At 47.6% G+C, this 21,446-nt stretch overlaps 1 protein-coding gene across 3 annotated transcripts in view; it reads left to right on the plus strand.

The window, feature by feature from the left end:
• The first annotated feature begins 2,103 nt into the window (after positions 1 to 2,103).
• ATOSA (atos homolog A) overlaps positions 2,104 to 21,446 on the plus strand; it is a 43,323-nt gene continuing 23,980 nt past the window's right edge. The window contains exons 1-2 of one of the 3 annotated variants that reach the window (XM_068696297.1): positions 11,790 to 11,934; positions 12,427 to 12,847. In XM_068696297.1, coding sequence (XP_068552398.1) covers positions 12,817 to 12,847 — 31 coding nt within the window. In that variant the 5' untranslated portion in view covers positions 11,790 to 11,934; positions 12,427 to 12,816. Of the gene's footprint in view, positions 2,625 to 11,789; positions 11,935 to 12,426; positions 12,848 to 21,446 lie in introns of those variants that run through there. The other 2 variants (XM_068696298.1, XM_068696296.1) reach the window with 2 other exon arrangements.

Genomic DNA, 21,446 nt, shown 5'->3' on the forward strand with positions numbered 1-21,446 from the left:
TCTCAAATAGTTTTCAAGTATGCGTAAGCGAGTTCGCATGGCTGAATCCCCTTATGCCATATTTTCTCTGCATATTCATGCAGTGCTCATCATTTGGTCGCTGACTGGGAGCAAAGTTATGAGTTCAAGGCCATTTTTAGTCACTGTATCCAAACCGAATCCACACCTTTGGTGTGTTCATCCTTAACTTGCTTATTGTATTATCCATGAAATATTACATAATTAGATCTTTCTGATCAGTCTTAATTTGCTCTCTTTATTTATCATTACTTATCTTTACTTATCTTTAGTTATCATTATTCTAGTCTGTGTGATCAAAAGGGAAACAGTCCTTTCTTGTCTGAAGTAAAGCACGACCAAACATACTCCTTGCTCGCGGGGTCCAGAAATGGTCTGAGTCAAGAGGAGAAGCTGGCCCTGAAATCTCATGCACAGCCATGTACACCAGGACCCCGCAGATCAAACCTGGCTTACTGTTGCCCTATCCCTTAGAACGGTCTCCTTTTCCTATGGTAAACAGCTTTCAGGCTGGTACTTGTATTTCCCATTGGCCTGAATTCTGAAGAAACTGGAAACTGCGCACTTACTATTTGGCTAATTAGTTAAGAAAACAATGGGGGAAAAGAGAAAATATTTGAGAAAATATTTTCTCGGAAGTTGGGCCTATCTGTGCCTGGTCAGTGGTTAAAAAAATGCCAAATAGAGATTAAGGCTTTAAAAATGATTAAAAATTAAAAACTATGTGACGCATAACAGTTAATAGCTACAGTTGCATTTAATCAGTAGAAAGACAGATTCATTTTTGATTGTAAAGCCAACATTAGAACAAGCTACAAGCTCATTTGCAATATTTTACAGCAACAATTAGTGGTGCAAAGGATGTGACTTTTCATTTGGATGACTATCACCGGTAGGAGGATCTGACAGGAGGCTGAATCATGCTGTGTGTAGTCATGCTCATCTTCACATGTGCATACACACACACACACACCAGTTGTTGCTCAGTCAAATTCCTCTTTTTATAATTCTGGATTGCCACATTTGCAATTATATTGCATCCGCCAGAGAGCTGAGGTCTGTAATTGCCAAACACGTCTGCAGGAGTCACACAGCGACAGAAGGGACACTCATGTACCTGAGTGTAGTATCAAAGCACTGCATGTGATACTCCTCCTGGCCTACGTGTCGGGGTATGGCTGAGCAGAGAGATGTTTACCGGGCAGTTTATTCCCTGAAGCACCTGCCCAGTATAAAGCTGTACATCTGATAAACAAGAGAGGGAACCAGGTGTGGTTTACGTAAGGCAAATAGCGTAGAATGGAGTTGTAATGAATTCGTGCGTGCTGTGCAGCACCCGTGGCAGATCTGGTGTGTGAGAGGAAGGTGGCTGCTGATCCTAAGCACATGCAGGGATCCCACCACCCGAGCGGGCGGCGATCCCAACTGCCTGTGCTGGCAGCAGCGATTTGCCCCTGGGGTCTGCTGGAGCCGGCCAGGGGGAGGTTGGCGCTCAGCAGAGCGGGTTCCTGACGTGCTGTGCCCACGGGCCTCGCAGCGAGGGCCGGAGCTGCCCGTCCCTTGTGGAGAAACCCGACTTGCTGCCGGCTTCACGCCTTGCGTAACCGCAGCCCGGCTTCGGCGCCTCCCTGCCCAGCGCGGCGTCGGTGTGAAGCGAGCGTGAAGCGGCCGCGCAGCGCGGCCGGGGCGGGGCGGGGGACACGGCCTGGGCCCGCCCCGCTTCACGGCCCCTCGGGCAGGGCGGCCCAGCGGGGGGCACCTCACAGCTCCCCGGGGAGCAGGGAGCAGGCCGCGGTGGGGCCGCGTTGCCATGGCAACCGCGCGCGGCGGCGGCGGGCGGAAGTGAGGGCAGCTGATTGGCTGCCGCGGGGCACGTGGGGCGGGCGGCGGGCTCGGCCCGGCCCGGGGCTCGGCGGGGCCCCGCGGGAGGGCGGCGCCGCCCCCGCGCTCCCCCCCCCCCCCCGCGGGCTGCGGGGCCGTGAGGCGGCCGGGGGGGGTGTGGGGGGGGCTGGGATGGGATGAGCGCGGCCCGCACCGCGGTGCCGGCGGGGAGGAGGCGGTGGAGAAAGAGGAGGAGGAGGAGGAGGGGGGCGGTCGCCCTCCCGCCCGTCAGTCAGGCGGCGAGGCGGAGGCGGAGGCAGGGCCGCGGCTGAGGCGGGGGCGGGCGGCGGGGCCGGGGATGGAGGCGCCGCGCAGCGCCCCGCCGCCAGCCGCCGGGCGCTGAGAGGGGCCGGGAGCGGGGCCGGGGCCTCGCGGCGGCCGGAGGGGGGCAGCGCCCGGCCGGCAGCGCCCGCGGCGCCGTGACTCAGAGGCGCGGCCGGCCGGGGGCGAGCCGGGGCTCGGCGCGGCGGGGCTCGGCCCCGGCAGGTTATAAATAGGGCCGCCCCCCGCCGTGTCACGGCAGGACAGCCCGGCGGGGCGGGGGAGGCGCGGGGAGGCTCGGCTCTGCCCGCAGCCATGCCAGCCGGGGGGCCCGGCCGCTAGCCGCGCCGCCTCTCGGTGGCCGCAGCCCCGAAACCTCGCCAGGACCTCGCCGGGCCAGCGGGCGGAGCGGCAGAGCGCGTCCCCGAGCCCCGGAGGAGCGGAGAAAATGAAGCCCGAGCGAGGTAAACGAGCCGCCGAGGCGCTGGGGCTCCGTGCCGGCCGGGGGGGGGGGGGGGAGCGGGCTCAGCGTTTTTTACCCTGCCTCGGTTTGATGAAAACGAGACAAAACCGCGTAGCAAACAAGCCCCTTGCTCTCTGTGGCGGTGCTGCAGTTTGTGTGTCGGGCACAGCCAGCACAGAGCTGCAGTGCCGGGTCAGAGCCGATCAAAGGCAAATCGGGCATCTCTAGGCACTGTCAGTACCTGGACACAAACGCCAGGGTCGCTGCACAATGCCCTGAAAATAACCACAACTTCCATCTGCTGCGGTTGTTTTTCATCCAGCAGTGGTTTTTTGTGCCGGTTATGAAGGAGATGCACCAGAACAAGCGTGCTAAAATACTCTTTTTTTTTTTTTCATGGTCATTTGGTTGCTGTCCTCGCCTTGCTTACTGGCGTCTGGCTTTGCAGAAAAATAAAGTCGCCTGTCTACGTATGTGTTTATAACACTTCAGCTCTTTTTGCAGTGTAGCAACAGCTGCTGATGCCCCTAGAGTTGAAAATCTGTCATGACTTCTATTTTGAACCACACGAGCAGCAATTTTTGATTCCTGTTAGAGCAAGAATATTTGAAAAAAGGCAAATCTTATTATTTGGGCACATCGTGTAACTGTGAGCATTAATTCAAATAAATCCTCGCTTAGATATTTGGGGTTCTTAAAGTTTTGATGATTCTATTGTTTACCTGGTTGCTTTCAGTTTTAAAAACACATTAATTTTGTGTTATAATCACTCTGGTGTTTTGAGAAACACTTCAATATAGTTTAGATATCCATCTGTTAAAGGCTAACACGTACATGACATAGCCATCTTAATTAGGCTCGTTAATGACACGTTTGCTAACAGACACACTGCACAATTGACCACTCTTACGTGGATTTTATGGATGTATGTGCTGTAAGGATTATGCGCTGTGCCAATAGCACGTACATAGGACAGGGTTGATTTGTGAATGTTTGCATAAATTAATGTGATTTAAATACTGGGGGAGTGAAATGAGCTTTCCTCTTTGCTGTTCTTGTTCCTTAATTGCTTAAAACTTCACGATTGACTGCATCAAAGCAGGTTGTTTTTAGAATCTCTCTAGGTTTTAATATTAGAAACTGAAGTTTGAAAACTACCTATTGTCGAGGTGGAAGAAAACTTCAACGTCAGATAAAACCCAAGTCAATACTTGCAGCTTTAAAATATTCTGCTGTAGCAATCTAAAACCTCCCTACGACCTTTGTCTATTCTATTCTTTGATCTTTAGGCAGAAAATATTAGAACAATGAGAACGTCTTTAGCTGCTGTATAATAAATGATCAGATGCCTTTTTAAACTAATCTCGTGTGGAGGGAACCAATGTTATTAAGTAAGCAAGTTGGTGTTTTTTGCTCCCCCTCCCCCAGAAGCTAGTGGCTAATTAATTAGAGAGTCCCATCCATTATAAAACCTCTATGGCAAGGAGCGTGAAATGTACCAGAAGTAATGTCTTAATTCTTTGAAGATAACTAACAAAAATCTTAAAGTAAATCATTGATCTTGGCAAACATTGGCGAGTACCTCCAGCCATTTTAGTCAATGCCTGCAGCTTAGCTGTGTGCTAATGTCATAGAGTGCACAAACCCCGTGCACAAAGGGGGTTGTGAAAGTGCTGCCTAAATGCCACATGCGGCCCGCAGAGGCACGAATCATGCAAATGTTTACGTGTGCTGCTCTCTGCATAGCAGCTGCACCCCAGGATACGAGCAGTCAAGTGTGCAGTCACCTGCTTCCAGTCGGGGGGAATTAATAGCAGAGGGCAGAGGGGAGGCAGACCACTCAGCTCGCCAGCCTCTGCCTTCCTGCAGGCCCGCAAGCCCTGAGAAGGCTGCAGATCCACACAGCATGGGAAACAGAAACAGACATGAAAAGACTTGATTTTTTTTTTTCATTTGCACAATTATATCAGAATTTGCTCAGATCCGAGGCGTGTGGCTCTTGTAATTAGAATTACACTTAAAACTATACTGAAGATGTAATGCCCAGATGCGCTGGGAGATGCTATTGTTTAGCCTTACTATACCAGTAAGACTCTGGCTGTTACCAGCAGAGATGGGTGGTGCAGGGGAGGAAAGGGGAAATCTAATTTTGCAACCACACCTCTAACAGGGGGAGAAATGTTGTAGAATGTTTCAGCTTAAGTAGGTGAGAAAAAAATAAAGAAAAAGGGAAATTTTTGTTAAGCAAAGAAATCTGGCCCAAAGGTAAACTTACCACCTCTCTTTACAATAAGGAAAGTTTGCACGTTTTTATCTGCAGTTTTCAATGTTTGAGAGCAGTGTGGAGGAAGTAGGGTGTGGGGTGCTGTAAGGCAAAGCCATGGAGCAGTTTGGTGAGTCAGGAAGAGACGTGGCCGCGTTCTTACTTGCGCTTTCAAAGCTGATGTCTTCCTTTGCCGTGCACGTGCAGGGCATGTCCCGTGACCATCCATCAGGTGGGGTGTCGGCGTGCAGGGCAGTGGCTGCTCTGGGCACGTCCATGTAAATCCATCGCTCTGTTCCGGGTCTGGGCGATGCAGTAAGCAAGCTGCTGCTGCCTGCTTGGCGCTGCCTTTCCGACGGTGGCACCCCTAAAGGGAAGTGTTGAAGCATCTTAAAACAGCAGTCGCGTTGCTTGAGCTGAGGCTTCACCAGCGCCAGTGAAAAGAGGCAACTTTCTCTTTCTTCCAGTGCTTTTGGAGGAAGGCTGCGTTTTGTTTCTTGTCTTTCTGCAGTAAGAATGTATCAGCTTACCTCGCTGTGATTCGTGATACCATCACAATTTAGCTCTGCAGTACAGCTGCCTGGTCAGCTGCCTCGCGTCGCGTGTTTGGACCTCTGTTTCCTTTCTCAAGTACAAAGCTTTGCTGTTGCTTCTATTGAACTCGACTCTGATGACTTCAGATCGCTTCCCCAGCTTATTGAGTTTGGAAGACAGAGCTAGAATTCACAGCAGAGTGCTCGCAGACTCTTCCCGTTGAGCTTTGTTCATAAACTGTATAAACACGCTGTTTCACCACCGGAGTTAATGAAAACATTGCACAATGTCAGGGCGATAGCATACTGCCAAACTCGGAGGGCTTGTTTTGTACCCTCAGAGTACACTTGGTGCACAACTGGAAAAAATCTTGTGGTTTAGATGAATCGACACTGTAGTGATATTTTTACTGTGGGAATGTTACACGACATCAGAAGGCTTACGATGGTCTAAACGGCTCCGAGTTGCTGCTCCTTCCTTCCCCCCCGCCCCCAGCCCTGCATGAAGGATCAGTTAAAGGAGGAGGACAGGCTTGTTTGTCTTTGAATACATTATGGCAAGTTTTTATCACCTTATTCTAGTCTTTTCTTACTTTTTATTACCTTGCTTTATTTCTTCTTCTGATACACTTTGTCTGTGTAGAGACTGTTCCGTTCTCACTCACAAATCAAGCAAAAAGCAGTTGTTTTACATTCCAGCATCAATCCCCTCCTTGAGACTGTCCTAACTTAAGGAAATGGCTTTCTGCCTGCAAGAGAGGAACAATCAGTCAGAAGACTGCCTCTTCTGCTCTCCTTCCTTCTTTGCAAGTCAAACTCAGATACATGCCTCTGGGTCTGTTTGCAGTAACTGGGTTAAGAGACTTTCTTGCACCTTGTTGGGTGCTTTGGTATGGAAAGCTAACTCTTGGTTAAGCACCTTGCTGGTTACTGCCTCATTTTGGAAACACACCCGAAGGAGCTCTGGGTGTATCTGCGAGGAAAGCTGGAGGGGAAACTGGTGAAGCTGAAAACTTGATTTGAATGCTCTTCTTCAAATTCTTATGAGGAAGAATGGGGCGGGCGTGTGTTCTTGAAGGAAGTGAGTGAGGGGTTGTGGAGTTAGTTTAAGTTAGGAGGTCAGGTAAGGTCCTTGGTTTAACAGAAAAAGCAAAAAACTTAGTTTTATAGCCTGTATTAGCTCTTCCATGGAAAAATGTGTGGAAAACTTGTTTGCAAATATGTGTTGCAGACTGTGTGGGTCCAGAAGTGAAAATACCTCTTGAAAAGGGATGAGTGGTATTCCAGTGCGCCGTATTGTGCTGCGATACAAACACTTGAATTTTATAAAATCATCTCGGGGAAATGTCACAAAGCACTTAACTTTTTTTGGTGGTAGAAGGATGCAGACAGTAAACAAAGTAATAAACTGGCAATGAGGTACTTCCTGCTCAGCCGAGCTGTCACCCCAAAGGTGTTTCAGCAATGCTCCTGGCAGGGCTGCCACAGGTAAGTGCAGGTTGTGTGATAATGAGCAGGAGGTGACGCCGCTTCCTGGCCCAGGAGGAAGCGTTTCTGGCAGAAATACCCTGCTGTGCTCCAGCACGTCTCGGCCACCAAAAGATGCGTGAAGAGAGGGGGGCGAGCAGCCAAGGGCAGGAAAGGGTGGGTATGTGCCTGCTTTTCCTACGTAGATTACTTTCAAATAAAAACAGCTTATTCTTTAAAAGAGACTAAAACTGTTTAGGATAAAACAAATAAACCATGCTGGCAGGTGGTCAGGATATTCCACTCAGATTCCCTTTGTACGGCGTGAAGCCATCCACCTCATCCTTGGGGGGAGCAGATCTGTCCTGAGAGCACGTAATGTGTAGGCACGGTGAAAGAGGGTGAGTGAACAGGAATGTAAGCTTTTTCTTTTTTTCCCTTTTAGTCGAGGGTAGAGTCTAGATTATTTTCAATATTATTCTGTCCTTGCCCGCAGGAAATAGGAATATATGCTCTTTATTAAATTTCCGTTTGGAAAAAAAAAAAAGTAGGGGAATTCTTAGCTTCTAGGTGTTCATCTTTCTTCTTCCAAAAATAAATCTAGTGGTACTCATTTGCAGAATCAGAAAACCTTAAGTTTTGATTTGAAATACCTGTTTATGTTAAGGTTTTTCTCCCTGCTCTGCAAGGTGTGCCTAGATAGCAATAGTGAGGCAGGTCCTCGTTGTAGGACCAGCTCGTGTGCTGGAAGAGAGCTGTTACCGGTGTTCAGTAGTGGTTGTTCTTTGTCTGTCCCTCAAGGAAAACAACCCAGACTAGAAAAAGCTATTTTGGTGGTGGTGGTTGGCTGGTGTCGTCCCTACTCGCCACGTTCGGAGGGGCTCCTGTTGACGAAACTGACACTGAGAAGCATTTACGGGGGTATTTTGGGTCTTGTGGCTGTGCCAAGGCTTGGGCTATATAACTGACCTTTCTGACTGTATTCTTCACTTGCTGAAGTGAGAAACTTTGGCTTGCCAGATGAGATGCTTGGGCTGAAACATATTAGATGGGATTTTAGTTAAGGGCAGTGTTGAAACTATTATTGGATCCGAGGTCTGCCAGTTTCTAAATGTTTTTAAAAATAAGCTAACATTTATAAATACAAATTCTCATGAGAGATGTGAGCTTGTTGCCAAATGAAATTCTGCTTATTAAAATTAGAAATCTTCTGTGAAAACATTAACTGCAGGGAACAAACCGGCTATGTAACATCTGTTGAAAGAACTTGCTCTACTTCACTCTTTACAGAACGTTTTTTTTTGGTTTGTGTTTTGACAAACTTCTAATAGCAACTGTTAAATGGTGGCAGAATAGCCATAGGGTTTGTTCTATCAGCAACAAGTTTAAGATACCAGTCCAGCAATTACCAGCTGTTCTTCTGGTCAATAAGGTCTTGTAGTTTATCTGTCATGACAGCTTTAATAAATTCTCCATCCTGATGTGATACTTACAAGCTGGTTTTTAGATTTTAAAGGTGTTTCACTTCATTGTCTTTGAAGGTGGTGCTCAATTGTTCAGTCTTTGCAGGTCATTTGTATTTAATGTTTAGGCAGAAGCTTGTTCTTAAGTTTCAAATGCATTAGGCATGCGTGTACAATTGCACAGTCACCTTTGTACCACTGAGCACAAAACTTCGTGTATTGATAGGCAATTCAGCATGTCTATATGCCTAGGTGAATGCAAATACAGTTGGACTTTGGAAGACTTGGCGTTCATTCCATAGTCCTTTTTCTGCTCGTCCTGTTCAGGGTGGGATGGATGTGGCTGTAAGTGCTCAGCCTGGGCCGCGTACAGCTGATCTGTAAGTGTAACTCTGCCAAGATCAGAAGAGCAATTTGTAATTGTTTTTAAAGGCTGTTCATAAGCATATAATTAAGTTGTATAGTAGCCTTGATAATTCTCAAGCTGTTTTTTTTAACATTGCAGTGTTACAGTGGCCAAATTAAGTGTTTTTTACTTAGCTCACTTGTATTCAGATGTCAGACCCACGTAACAAAGAAGAACTGGTTCTTTTCACTGATGGTTGGTACTTTACCTTTTAATGTCAGCTTTTGGACCAGAATTGCTTAACGTTGGTATCTGGAATGGGATTTACTAGGTTTTGTTGACTCAAAAGATGTGATGGGATAGCACGTTGGCAGGGATGACTTGCAGGGGGGAGCTGTGGAGGCAAATGAGCACCCGAGGAATGAAGCACTCCACATACATGCACTAATAATGAAACTTCCGTGTCCCTTCTGAAGGCGAGATTCATTATTAGAAACAGACGTGAACAAAGTAGTCATACTGAGAAGTCTTCTGGGCATCTTTGTTTCTTTTAAGAGCAATAAGGGGAGTTCTTCAGCTTCCCCCAGTTTATTTTGACTTGACCATTTTTCATTTTGCTGGGACATCCACGCTCTCCATCCAGGCAGGTAGTACCCAGTCGCCTCTTTGTGATGGATGCACTGCTCTAAAAGACTTCCCAAACCTCTTAAGTGTGACTGTTCCTTGCAGGGTGGGATGGCTGTAAGTGCACAGTCACAGATTTCTTTCTGAGGTATAATAAAAATGTATTCTGAAGTAAAGAGAACTTTCCGAAAGAAGGCCTCAGGTTGCGTGTGCGCCATGTCCTCAGTTTTACATTGCGCATCCTGTGAAGTTGGTGACTTCCATTGGGATTTCTGGGAACCGGGCTGGTAAGTAGGTCCTTTGTAGGTTGTGAAATTCCTTAGTGAGACGCAGGTGACTGCTTGTACTAGTTTAACCTATTGCAGGTGCCGTGCGTGCAGGGATTCCTTTTGCCCACTGATGAGTCCTCAAGATTTCTAGGGCATGTTTCACAGTTCCCTATGCTGCAATAAATTCAGCTCCTTTCTCAGGGTGCTGTGCAAGTATCATCTTGTCATTAGGTACTGTGGGGGGACGGAAGGGGAGAAACAGGACTTTGGTGAAGAATTGAAGCTGGGGAGTGTTAGCTAATACCCACAGCGTGGTCAGTACCACTGGGGGAGCTGGTGGTGTGGCCGTGTGGGGACTTCTTCTGAGGGTCAGGGGAGAGAGGAGGAGAGGTGCAAGAAGAGCTGCTGTGGTCAGTGTGCTCTGCTTCAGAGTATGGAAGCCCTTCTCCCCAACCAGGCATTGCTCTTGGTTTCCTGCCATGGCACTAGCCCAAGTGCAACCATGATTAAAATTCGCACTTCCAAGCAGGCCAGCAAGTTTGGTAGAAAGCTTTGTCTGCAGATTTGGAAGGGCTGAGGGTGGTTAAGAAAAACACTTGAGTAAATGTTTGTGGTGACTGGTCACTGAGGACATAACTTCTGTGTGAGCAGAGTGATTTTTTGATACGTTGGGCTGATGCCTCCTGTTTGCTTGCCCTTGTTAATCACAGCTTTTAGTTCGGCTTTTAACTCTTATCAAGTAGCTTGACTTGGGGGAAAGAGAGAAGAGAACTGATGGATCAGGAGGAGAAGAGCTTTAATAAATATTCCAGTGATGTGGAGTAAAGGAGGGGGAGTTTCTTACTGACTGGGGCAAAGTTGCCAGGACCAGCACGAACTGGGAGTGCATGGTCAGGTCAAAGGGATCAGTATCAACTCTTACACCGCTCAGAAGTAAGTCTTTATTTTCTGTAAAAATTTTTAAACAAGACTCTTTATGCGAATTTGCTTATGCCAAGCTTCCCACTTCAGATGCCTTTTAATGAAGTGTGGCTTTGTTTTGCTGTGCTTTGAGGGGGAAACTCAGCTTGGGCCTTGTGAATGGTAGGCCATTCAAACCAGCAGACACTTTGTTAGCCATGAAGGGGCTGTGAGAAACAAAGTATCCGGAGAGCTGGGAGTGGGGAAAAGGGCTGGGTGCTGACAGCTGCCAAAACTGCACCGCTAGCAGTGCTCCTGGTCAGGTGTTCGGGCCGGTGGCTGCTTACACCACACCAATGCGAGGAAGGGATGGGAGACCCGTTTTAGTCATGTTCATGCTGGTAAAAAGTGAAAGGAGCCAGTTTATGAAGCGGAAACAGGAGGAATAGTTGATAACACTAGAAGAGCTCTGCAGTGGAGATCCATTTTTAAAAGAGGATGCAAAGGGTAAGTCCAGCTTTGTGTGAGGGGCTGGGGAATGTGAAGGGAAACAAAGTTGAATGCATTCAGAGTAAAAGTGCCAGAATACACACCTGCCTCATCCTACATTGAGTGACACTCATTAAAATTGGCCATTTTTGTACTGCCTTTGGTCACTGCCTACACAGTCACACTGGCTTTACAAGAGTTTCTGTGAGAAAAGGTTTTGGATCAATTAGGAAAGGTTAAGTGGCAGTGCTTGAAAGGCATCTGATGTTCCTGCATCCCATCCCAGGATACATAATGGCCTTCAGATTGCTGTTTTGGGTGTGTTTTTTATAAACTAGCTCTATTCACCCTCAGTTAAGCTTCCAGTATGAAATTTTGAGCAGCTTTATGCTACGCATTGATCCTTCTTCCTTTTAAAATCCCGGTGAAACTGCGAGCATCTTCCCTGAGAGCGGCAGAGGCGGGCAGAAGAGCTGAGACCTTGCCCAAGGGTTGCGAGTGGCTGTGAAGGGGGCTGCCCCCAGCTGCTAATAAAGCAAACTGGGGAAGCTGTGCGGGAACAAGCAGCAGCTGGGGGTGGCTTTCAGCAGCCACTGGCGGTGTGGGGGTCGCTGCGGGCTGTGAGGTGGTGCCCGCGGTGCCTCTGCAGCGCCAGGACAACCCTCGGGAGGCCGAGGCGGGGCTGCTGCCGCCTCGGGACGGAGCCGCGCTGGGCTGGGGGTCGGGGCCCAGCCCCGCCTGAGGCAGCCGGGCCGCGCCGCGGCCCCCGAGCGTTGCGGGGGCGGGGGCGGGGCCGGGCGGCGGCGCGGCCAATGGGCGCGGGCCGCTGTTGCTATGCGCGCCCCTACTCTGCCCGCCGGCCGCGCGCCCCGCTGCGCGCCCCCGCGGCGGGCACGGGCACGGGCGCTGCCGCTGCCGGGATGGTGCGCGGCGGGGACAAAGGGCCGCGCGCCGCAGGTGGGTGCGGGGGCGGCCGGGCGAGGGGGGGGGCCGGGCCGGGCCGGGCAGCGGGGAGCCGGGAGCTGGGCGCTGGGTGCAGGCGGGGGCTGGCCCCGTGCTCATCCAGCGCCTGCTGCCTTGCACCTGTGCGGCCGGCACCGCGGGTTAGAGGGGGAGCCGAGCGGGGACTCTGCTAAAGCCTTCACGTTCCGGCTGTGAGGGAGCTGTTAGGGCCCAGCAGCGCGGCTTGCTCGTTACCGGCCGGGCTGTGCTGTGGGACACGGCTCTGCTCCGAAACTATCGCCACAATCCCTTCTCACACGCTCCAAATTCAGTGTTGGGCTCTGGCATCCATTTTAAAATGAGCAGGCTCTTGACTTGAGAGTTACAATGTCCTCGTTTATCCCTCTAAATAAAGTTTAAAACAACCCTGTGGGCCTGGCCCTTCTCCCAGCCCTTTTTCAATGAGCAGTGTGCATTGTCTCTTTTGTAACTTCTTTACTTTTGCAGGTTACTGTTTAACCACTTAAGGGCAGACCTTGTAGGTGAAGGTTAATAGCATTGGAAAAATTACCTGAGGAGCTTCATGCTGCTTCATCATCAATTTCACCTCTGTTCTTTCTGAGATCCTTGCGTTTCTGATGAAGAAGTGTACTCTCTGCCTCTGATCTGCTAGCCTTACTTCTTTTCCTCCGCTCCATGCACTAAATGCGGACTGCAAATACTGAAAGAAACCTCCTGAAGCTGAACGTAGCCTCGCTAGCTAGGAGGAGGATTTTGGGTGGTCAAACATGTTCTGACAAAGTTCCACAAGATATATTACCCACCGCTTAGATGGCGATGAACAGGTTGTAACATCAAAGAGTTCTGAGAGATGAAGTAAGAAAGCTTAAAGAGAAGATGAATGCAGAAAGAAACTACAGTTCTACAGGTCAGATTTTACATGGGGTTTTTGTTTTGTCTTTATTTTGGATAAAATAATGGGATTCGTAATCTACATTCCTCACCTGAGGATACTTCCTAACAAGTCCTATGCTTTTTTTTTTTTTTTTTTTTTAAGTAACTGGATAGCTAGTTCTGTTCTAGCAGCAGTGCTGCAAAAGTTTCAGCTTGTAGGTGTGATTTCTGTCTGACGTGGTGGTTGTAATAAAGTTCCAAGAGTATCAGCTCCTGCTGAACCCACATACTACATATCTACTGTTTCATGTGTTATCCATTAAAATAAAATTCTTGAATTTTTGAGTGTTTCTATCTCTCTCCTTGTGAATATTCCCTTAAAACTTTGTTATTAGCAGTGCATTTGCGCTTTTTGGTTTGTTTCTCACTTTCTTGTTTTTCAGGTATTCTGGAAAAAAAAAAAGGCAGCTCAACAGCATTAGTAAGTGCCTCACATGCTTACATGTGGACAGAAAATGTGCTTAATAGTTCTTCCTCAGTGTGGCTGTGTTTATCTTGGGCTTAGATGTGCCATCAGTGTTTGGATAGCTTCTTGGAGTTGAACCAACTCTCTGGAGTGAGATGGGGTTTGATGGTCAGAAAGCTGCCCTGGGTGTAATTCACGAAGCCTGCACGTGGGAAGTTGAGTATCTCTTAATGGATACTTTTCCTGAACGTGGCCAAAGAGAAGCCTTTTTAGATGGTCTAGCCTGTTTATTTGCATCTTCTTCTTTGGCACCAGAAGTAATGAAATTTTGTTTTTTTGTGATACACTATCACATGGTGCCCTAAGCCATTGCTATTGTATTAGATCTGTTGTACGCATGTGTTCGTTCATCTGCTAAATCTCTCGTCTCAGTAGAATCTGAGAGGGCCTCTTAGCCCTGCTGTCTCTGCACCAATTCTTGCTGCGCTGAGATTGCTAGTGCAGGTATCAGGTTGTTGGTGTGCCCGCCGTCTGAGCGAAAGACTAGACTGGAAAATATTCCCTGCTTATTTGGATTGTGATTTAGCCTTCTGATACTCTGCAAAGCTCTCTCTCCGTTCCCACATAAGTACTTTACAACTTGTTTTCCTTCACTTTATAAGTTTGGGGGTCTGAGCTGTGCTGTCTGTACCTGTACCTTGTACCTGTAAACAGCACGCTTTGGTGTATGTGGCGCAGTACTTTCTCGTTAAATGACTGAAACAAGGACTTGCTGCTGAAGGCCTGGTGCGTGTTCCTAGCAGGACTAATTTCTTTTTACTGTTAAGTATCTTTAGGAACAGTAAAAGAAAAACAGTTGTATGTTATTCCTTTTTTGTCAGTGTGTAGCCTCCAATTTTCTTTTGAGAGCGTGATGAGTGAAGAGCAACAGGTCTGGCCAGCTGCCCTAGGACTAGGTTCAGGAGTCGGTACTTTGTTTTAGGTCACACGGATTTGAATGAAGATAGTGAGGTCAAGGGAGAAGATTTCAACTACAGACTTCAAGCTTGCAAATATGAGAGCTGAGTTTTTGCTTTCTTAGCGTATGCAGCTGGTAGATGAATATAGATGAATATCCAGATTTAATTAGAGGATACAAGGTAGCATTTCTTTGGTAGTAACACATAGCTGAGTCCACACTTGGTATTCTGACGTAAAACTACAAAGCTAGTTCCTTCTGCGGTGTGGAGGAGATGAGGTATAGAAGGCAGAGGGATGCTGTGGAACTGGGGAATGTAATGTAGTGGGGTGTGCTGAAACGGGAGGGATGCAGCCACATCTACCCTCCAACAGAATTCTTTCCAGGCTGACATCTCTGCCAATAAAGCTGCTGCTTCCAGGAGGGTGTCTGCACAAGTGTACGCCTTTCCCTTGGTGAGAAAGGAGAATATTGACCAGCAGGCTAAGGCTAGTAATAGTGATCATCCTGCCTGGGAGAAAACTGAACCCTCAGATGAATTAAACTCACGTTAATTAGGAGTTTACAAAAGGGCTGCAGGTGGGGCAATAGGTTCTGCAAGCTTAAATAGCAGGCACCAGAGATAACAAGTGCAGCTGTTGTTAAATAGTTAATAACAGATGACTGAACTTCTGATGCAAATGATCAGACAGAACAGGAGAAGTTCTCTGCATCCTGACCTAGCGACTCCTCGCTGTTCCCATGGTAACTAACACATTTTTCCATTTTTAGCAAAGTTTATGGAACTGAAGATGACTTGTTGGTTTTATGACATTAAAATAAATTTTAAACGGCAAAGCAGACCAGCTGGAGGAGAAAGCATAAACTAAGAGAACGTGGATATGAATTCCTAGAGACCTTGTGTATTTTGCTTCCTATAAGATCGTTCTGAAACATGTCTAACGTACGGCATACTTTAACATGCCCGGCGGTGAAAGTATTACTATCACCTTCTGCATTGGAACTCTGAGCAGATCCATCTGAATCCTTTTCATTTAACTCCATATGAAAATGACCTATTGCTGTAAGAAGGGCATTGCGAGGGGAAAAGGGAGGAGGAGGAGGTAGGGGACTCTGGCTTTGGTGTGGTGCAGAGGAGCAAGGTAGAACCCATAGCTTATGGGATGGATGTGGCTCTTCATTTGTGGCCAAGGCGGGAACAGGGTGGTGGGTTTGAAGCTCTGACCACTGGGCAAGGTAGGACCTTCTGTGCCCCTTTAGTGATATAAAAACTTCCGCATCAGCCGTGCATTGTTAGAGCACTCTGGAAAAACACTGCTGCGGGTTTCCTCTGTCCGTGCTCTTTTTGCAGAGGTGCTGGCCTCTGGCTGTTCTGGGCAGGATGCTGGGACACCAAGTGCTAACTTTCCTATGTGCTGTAGCAGAGTCATTCTGCAGTTCCTGTTCCTACTACCAAGTTAAATTAGAACCAGAATGGGCAAGATCTCTTTTTAGAGCAGGGTTCCCGAAAGAGCATTTGTGTAGACTAAACTTCACAGCACTGAAACTGCTGGAGAAAAGTACTTCTGAGGCAGGTTGTAGTTTGTTCCCCGGGGAAAGCCACAGACAAAATCAGTATTCCTGCATGTGAGTCACTTCTTATGAAGCATAAACAACCTGTTGTAAGCTCGTTTTTATCAGTGCTCTCAAAATAAGTAGTTTCTTCAGCTGTTGCTGTTTTTGTGAGTTACATTTTTGGCTGCTGATCTTACTTTGTGCTAGTGGCTTCTCCACAGGGTGAAGACTGCCCCGTATGCTCTCAAACTGCATTTGCAGAGAGCAATATTGTGTTGCTGTGTTTGGTTACCTGAATGGACCAGGGACTTCTTCAGCCTCCTCAGCCATGATATTACTTCCAAAGAGAAGGGAAGCAAATTCCTGGAATTCTTACCTGGTGGTTGGTATTTGTTTTCTGGGATACAAATTAAGAGGCACATTCAGGTCCCAGGGCTGCATTTTGCTATGTGTTGTACAAACATGGGGAAAAAAAGACTGTCCTCACCTCAGACCTTATGCAACTATCACACAGAATCAAGGTTTCCAACAGGGAGGGTTGTAAGGAAACAAGGGATAATACTGATAAACGGTGGTTTTGGCACTGTTTTGCACCACGTGTGTGCTTCCCAATTGGAGGTTAACTTGTGAAGTCCAGGTAATTAATGGTCTTGAAACTCCAACGCATTAATGTCGGAAGCTAATTGGAAGCAAACATTAACTGCAATAGTGAGAGACAACAGGAATGATGGCAAGCCATGGAAGATGGTGCAAAAGTGTTTTTGAACTCCTCTCTGGGGAAAACTTGGGGCACTGCTGCCAAAATACACGCGCTGGGGATGTGGCTGCAGTGTGGCTCCCCAGCCAGGAGCCAGAGGGTGCCAGGGGTCGCGTTTTGCACAGCAGGGAAGGGGCTGTTTGGGGCAGTGACCTGTGCCTGGCGTTGCGGGAGCTCCCAGAAGCGTGTGAGGGGGTGCAGAGACCATCCAAAGGACATGAGAGCACATGCCTGGTGCGATCCCGTGCTTTACTCTGTAAATGTGATTTGCTAGGGTGGCATACAGGTTGGTCAGCTCAGCAAGAAGAGTCTAATGAACTCAATTCCACCTTCTTTCTGGGGGTGAAGAGGGCGAGCTGCGTTATGCCTGGATCTCTGTGTCAGGTTCTGGTCCTTTCAAGATGAGCCACTCGTTCAGTTGATGAGAATAAAATGTTCGATGCTGAGAATCTCTCAACTATGATTTATGTCAGTTCTTGAAGATAAATGACTGCAAAAACCCGCTGTTAAAAGCAATAGTCAGTGTAGTCATACATGTATATTCCCAAAACTTAAAATGTTTTTATTATAATCTTCTATACTTAACTTTTCATCTCCTCTTTAAAAGAAAAGTCTTTAAAAGAAGAGATAATACAACAAAATTATGCGATGTGGCTGCTTCAAAATAACAAAACTTATTTTCCTTATGGATTTGTATCGGAAGATCTCTGCGTAATCCTTTTTGGTAACGTAGAGGTTTGGCACAATGAACGTGGCTGCCAGGTCCTTGGGTTTTGTGATGTTTGGAGGGGCTTTTTTTGGTCTGATGCTCAGCTCCAGCATTCAGAGTAACTTGTGGCTATTGAACTTGACAAGTGGGCAAATCTTTGATGTCTGAGCTGCTAGTAGCCGATGTGTAGCAGATGGAGACTTTGTTGTTTCAGAGCTGCAGATGGCTCTAGAGCATTTTCTCCTTTAAAAAAAGAAAAAGTCATTTTGACAGCTTCTGATTTAAGTTGTATATTTGCTGTGTAAATTTTCTGTTGGCTTCAAACTCAACATGTTTTTTCCCCCTGCTGGGTACTTTTGGTTACACATATCTGTAAGTGCTGGAGGAGGAGCTCAGCTTGGTTTTGTTTGTTCATCTCGTTGCTGATGCCTGTTGTTTTTGCACAAAATACAAAAGAGCCCGTGGAGGACCTGGAGCCTGGGCTGGATAAAAGCTCTGATTCTTCTTCGTGCTATTTTTAGCGCAGTGTTTTGTTTTCTGTGTAATTCCTTGCTCCGCGTCCTGACTCGCAGGTCACTGATTTTAGAGCGTGCGAGTGCAGAGCTGGGCCCCCGGCCGCCGTCCCATCGCTGGCTGCGTGGAGGAGCCGGGTGATCCTGCTGGGGGCTGGGAGTGGCGCTGAGTGGAAGGGTGAGCCCTGTCCCTGAGCTTCTCTGGAAAGTATGTTCTAAGAATACGCGGGACAGGCTGTTACAAAACACACGTGCAAGCAATAAACTCGGCGCGGAGGCCAGGGCCGATGGGTGACTTGAGGTCAGAGCCTGCGGGGCCGCTGTCGCTGGGCCCACGCCGCACCACAGTCAGGCTGGACACGCTGCCCCCCTCCAGGAGGGGGAAGAGTTTTGGACAGCTCTGTTGTGAACACACGCTGCCGTTCGTGCTCTAGGAGCGTTAATTTTAGCGCTTCAGGCGAGTGTCTCGTGTCTGGGGCTGTCAGAAGCTTGTTTTGCTCCACGAGGTGCCGGGTGGCAGGGATGTTTATGGGAGCCTTCCAAGCTGCACTGCGGGCTGGCTGAATGAAGGGCAGAGGGAAAGCAGATGCTTGCAGTTTTTAAGCAAACAAGCATTTCTTAAATTGCAGTGCTCGAGTGGGTCCGGTTTTCAAAAAGGTACTTTCCAAGGCGTGTGTGTTTGTGCACAGGAAGCCTGACAACGTCTGAGTGCTCCACAGCTTCATTAGCGGGGTTGTGTTCTTAAATCTTGAAGTAAATCTGAACTGCAACGAGAGGGCTGTCACACAGCCAGGCTCCTGGTGATTCTTCAGACTGCCTGAGAGAGGGACAAAACCTGTCTGCATCAAGCTGCTTGGTACTTGCACAGATGGAATAAGGCTAGGCACGTGCAATGACTGTTGTGATGGTTTGGACTGGAACAAAAGTACATCGCTGCCCGAGCAGTCGATGGTTTTTAATTCCTGGCACGAGATCTTCTTTCAGGCCTTGTGGAAAGCTGCACAGACTCTCATTTCCCCTAGAATCTTAAAAAATCAGGCAAATTAACTTCCAGTTATTCTGGATGGGTTAACTGAGACAGGGGTATCAGCTGAACCAAGCACAAGTGTGGGTGTCTTTGGTGCTTCTTTCACCCATGACACTGCGCTGTAGTTTTTATAGGTTCCTGTCAGACGACAGGGTATTTGAAGTCTCCTGTTGGGGCCCCTAAGGGAAGGTGCTGCTGTACAGCTTACTGAGGCGTTGGTGAGCTGCTGGTAGCACCTCTTTTGTGCTCTTATTGAATCCATGGCACTCGGAATAATACCAGAAGTTTAGGAGAAGTGACAGATCTAGGGGAGGATAAGAATTGCTGTCCCTGAAGAAGTGACATACTAATGCTGCATATGGGAGGCCCCAGTCAGGTTTTTAATAGCCTTGTAATAGAGTAGACTACTTTTACCAAAAAGTGGACTAGGTCATAAGTGGTTTTTCCCAGAATAACTGCCCTTCCCTCGTCCCACATCCTTCTCTGGCTCACTGGTTTGTTTTTTAAGGCACACCACAGTAAAACTGAGAAATTACAATATCTATTAAAAATAGATACTGCTGCATAAATTTAGGGAGATTTTCAAGGTGCAGACAGTTCCTCAGTAGTCCTGGAAACTGTATCCTTGTATCTGTCTGCCCATTGAAAAAAGGAACGTTTCAAGAGAGGAGAGGAAAGGAGGAGGCAGCGGGGTGGCTGTTTTACGTGCTGCTGCTCCCCTGGGAGTTCAAAGTCAGACTTCGGTCTGAGGCTGATGGCTGTAAGCGCACCCCGGTTGGGCTCGTTGGCACCTCACAGCTGGTGCAGGTGAGTGACTAGTGATGGGTTTTTGGAGTGTGACACCATTTCCAAGGCCGAGTGCTTCGGCACTTGCAGAACGCCCCCTGCTCTGGCAGCAGGATTGCTGTGCAGGCCCAGAGCTGGGTTAAGGTTTTCCATCACGTGCGATCCTGCAAGCCACGTGGCTCCTCTTTCACAGGGATTTCCCTGCTTCTCACAGCTGTGGCATCCCTGTCGAGTCCACCCAAAAATGATTCAGTGTTGGGTGTTTTGCATTCACGTTGCACTTCTTGAATTCGCTCTGGTTTATTTTTAAGAGGCCTGGCAGCAGTCTGAAGGAAATGTCATGTTTTGTAACGGTTCTTTTCGTGCAGTGACCATAGGAAGAGAAATACTAGCTTGGGTGGCCGTGGCATTTTTCTCTTGTATAATGCCAGGTGTTTGAGACACGCTTATACGCTGCATAGATGGCATTCACCATCGGGAGCTTTATGTGCTCCCGCTTCAGGTTTGTTCAGCCCCTTAATGATTCTCCCGAATCATTTGCTGAAAATCTTGAGAGCTGAAGGCACTTCACGTTCCTCCTCAGAAAAGAAATGTTATTAGAATTAACAGTAAAATAAGCACAAGAGCACTTGGAATTATATTGTCAACGTTTCTAAGAAATGTAATTACCTAAGGTGATGAGCTAAAGCCTGAAATATCTCAAAGATGATTTTTAGTGTTAGCGAGGAAGGTTTTTTTTTGTTTTTTGTCTTAAAAAAGGTGTTTCTGGCCTGTCTACATGACTCTGAATGCTGTTCTCAAAGATAGTTTCATATATTGTAAAGATGTAGTGATATGGAGCAATAAGCTACAGAACAAGGTTTTAGCAGAAGTCTGGGCAGCACAAGATGCAAACATGCAGTGGTTTATGTAGAGAGCTGCTCTGGCAGCTCCCATAAGCACTGAAATACCTCCCGTAGTTTGTTTTTTTTTTTAAAACCACAGTCCAGTGTTTTTTTCCAGGTAACATAAGAGTGATTTATTATCACAAATTGCTCTTTTACATCTTTAGATCGATCTCTGTATAAAATATTGCAGAAGGCTGCAAATAGTTGAGTCTTAGTCGAGCTTGATTGTTGAACAAATTAAAGAGAAAACTTGTGTGTGCAGTCCTGAACTGTATTGTGTTTAAGGCCTCAGATAAAATTTCTGGCATCCATTTTTCTTTATGTATTATACAAATGCAGTCACAGCCAGAACTTACTGCAGAACTGCTGTCAACCTGTTTAATGGGAGGGAAGTCTTGGCTTTCAGATGGAATTAGGCCTCCCGGTGCTCAACTGCTGCAACTGTCGTATGGATGTTATGCCTTCAGAAAGAGGTGAGGCCTGGCCAAGTACGCCTGCTTCTTCATTGTAAATTCATGTTAGGCTTCCATTGAAAAGAAAGCCACAGATATGGAGCCACTGCAGTGTGGTATTTACAGCTCGCAGAAAGATGAGCAAGTCAAGGAGAGCCTTCGGTCTGCGTGCCCTCGGCTGTGTCGCTGCTGCTGCTCCGTTGGGTCTTGAATTGGCGAGTTCTGGTAGCAAAGCTCCTCATCAGCCATCATCGTCCTCATCTGCGGGGTCCATTTGGCTAGGGAAGCTGTGGCGAAGGACGAGGCCTCGCCCCTCTGAGAGGGTTGCCTTCATCAGAAGTGAGTGGTGAAGGAAGTTTGAAAAAAGCTTGAATGTATATTTAGAAATCTGATGTAGGAAAATCCATACTTCTAACGTTAAAAAAGCTTAATCGTTTTCTGGCAAACACCTTAGGAAAAAACCTTCACGTTGTGTAAGCTCACGGAGGCTGTGTTTTCTGTTGTAGGGTGATGTACTGCCTCCCT

The sequence above is a fragment of the Anas acuta genome, chromosome 12, assembly GCF_963932015.1.
Source record: "Anas acuta chromosome 12, bAnaAcu1.1, whole genome shotgun sequence".
Classification (NCBI taxonomy): Eukaryota; Metazoa; Chordata; class Aves; order Anseriformes; family Anatidae; genus Anas; species Anas acuta.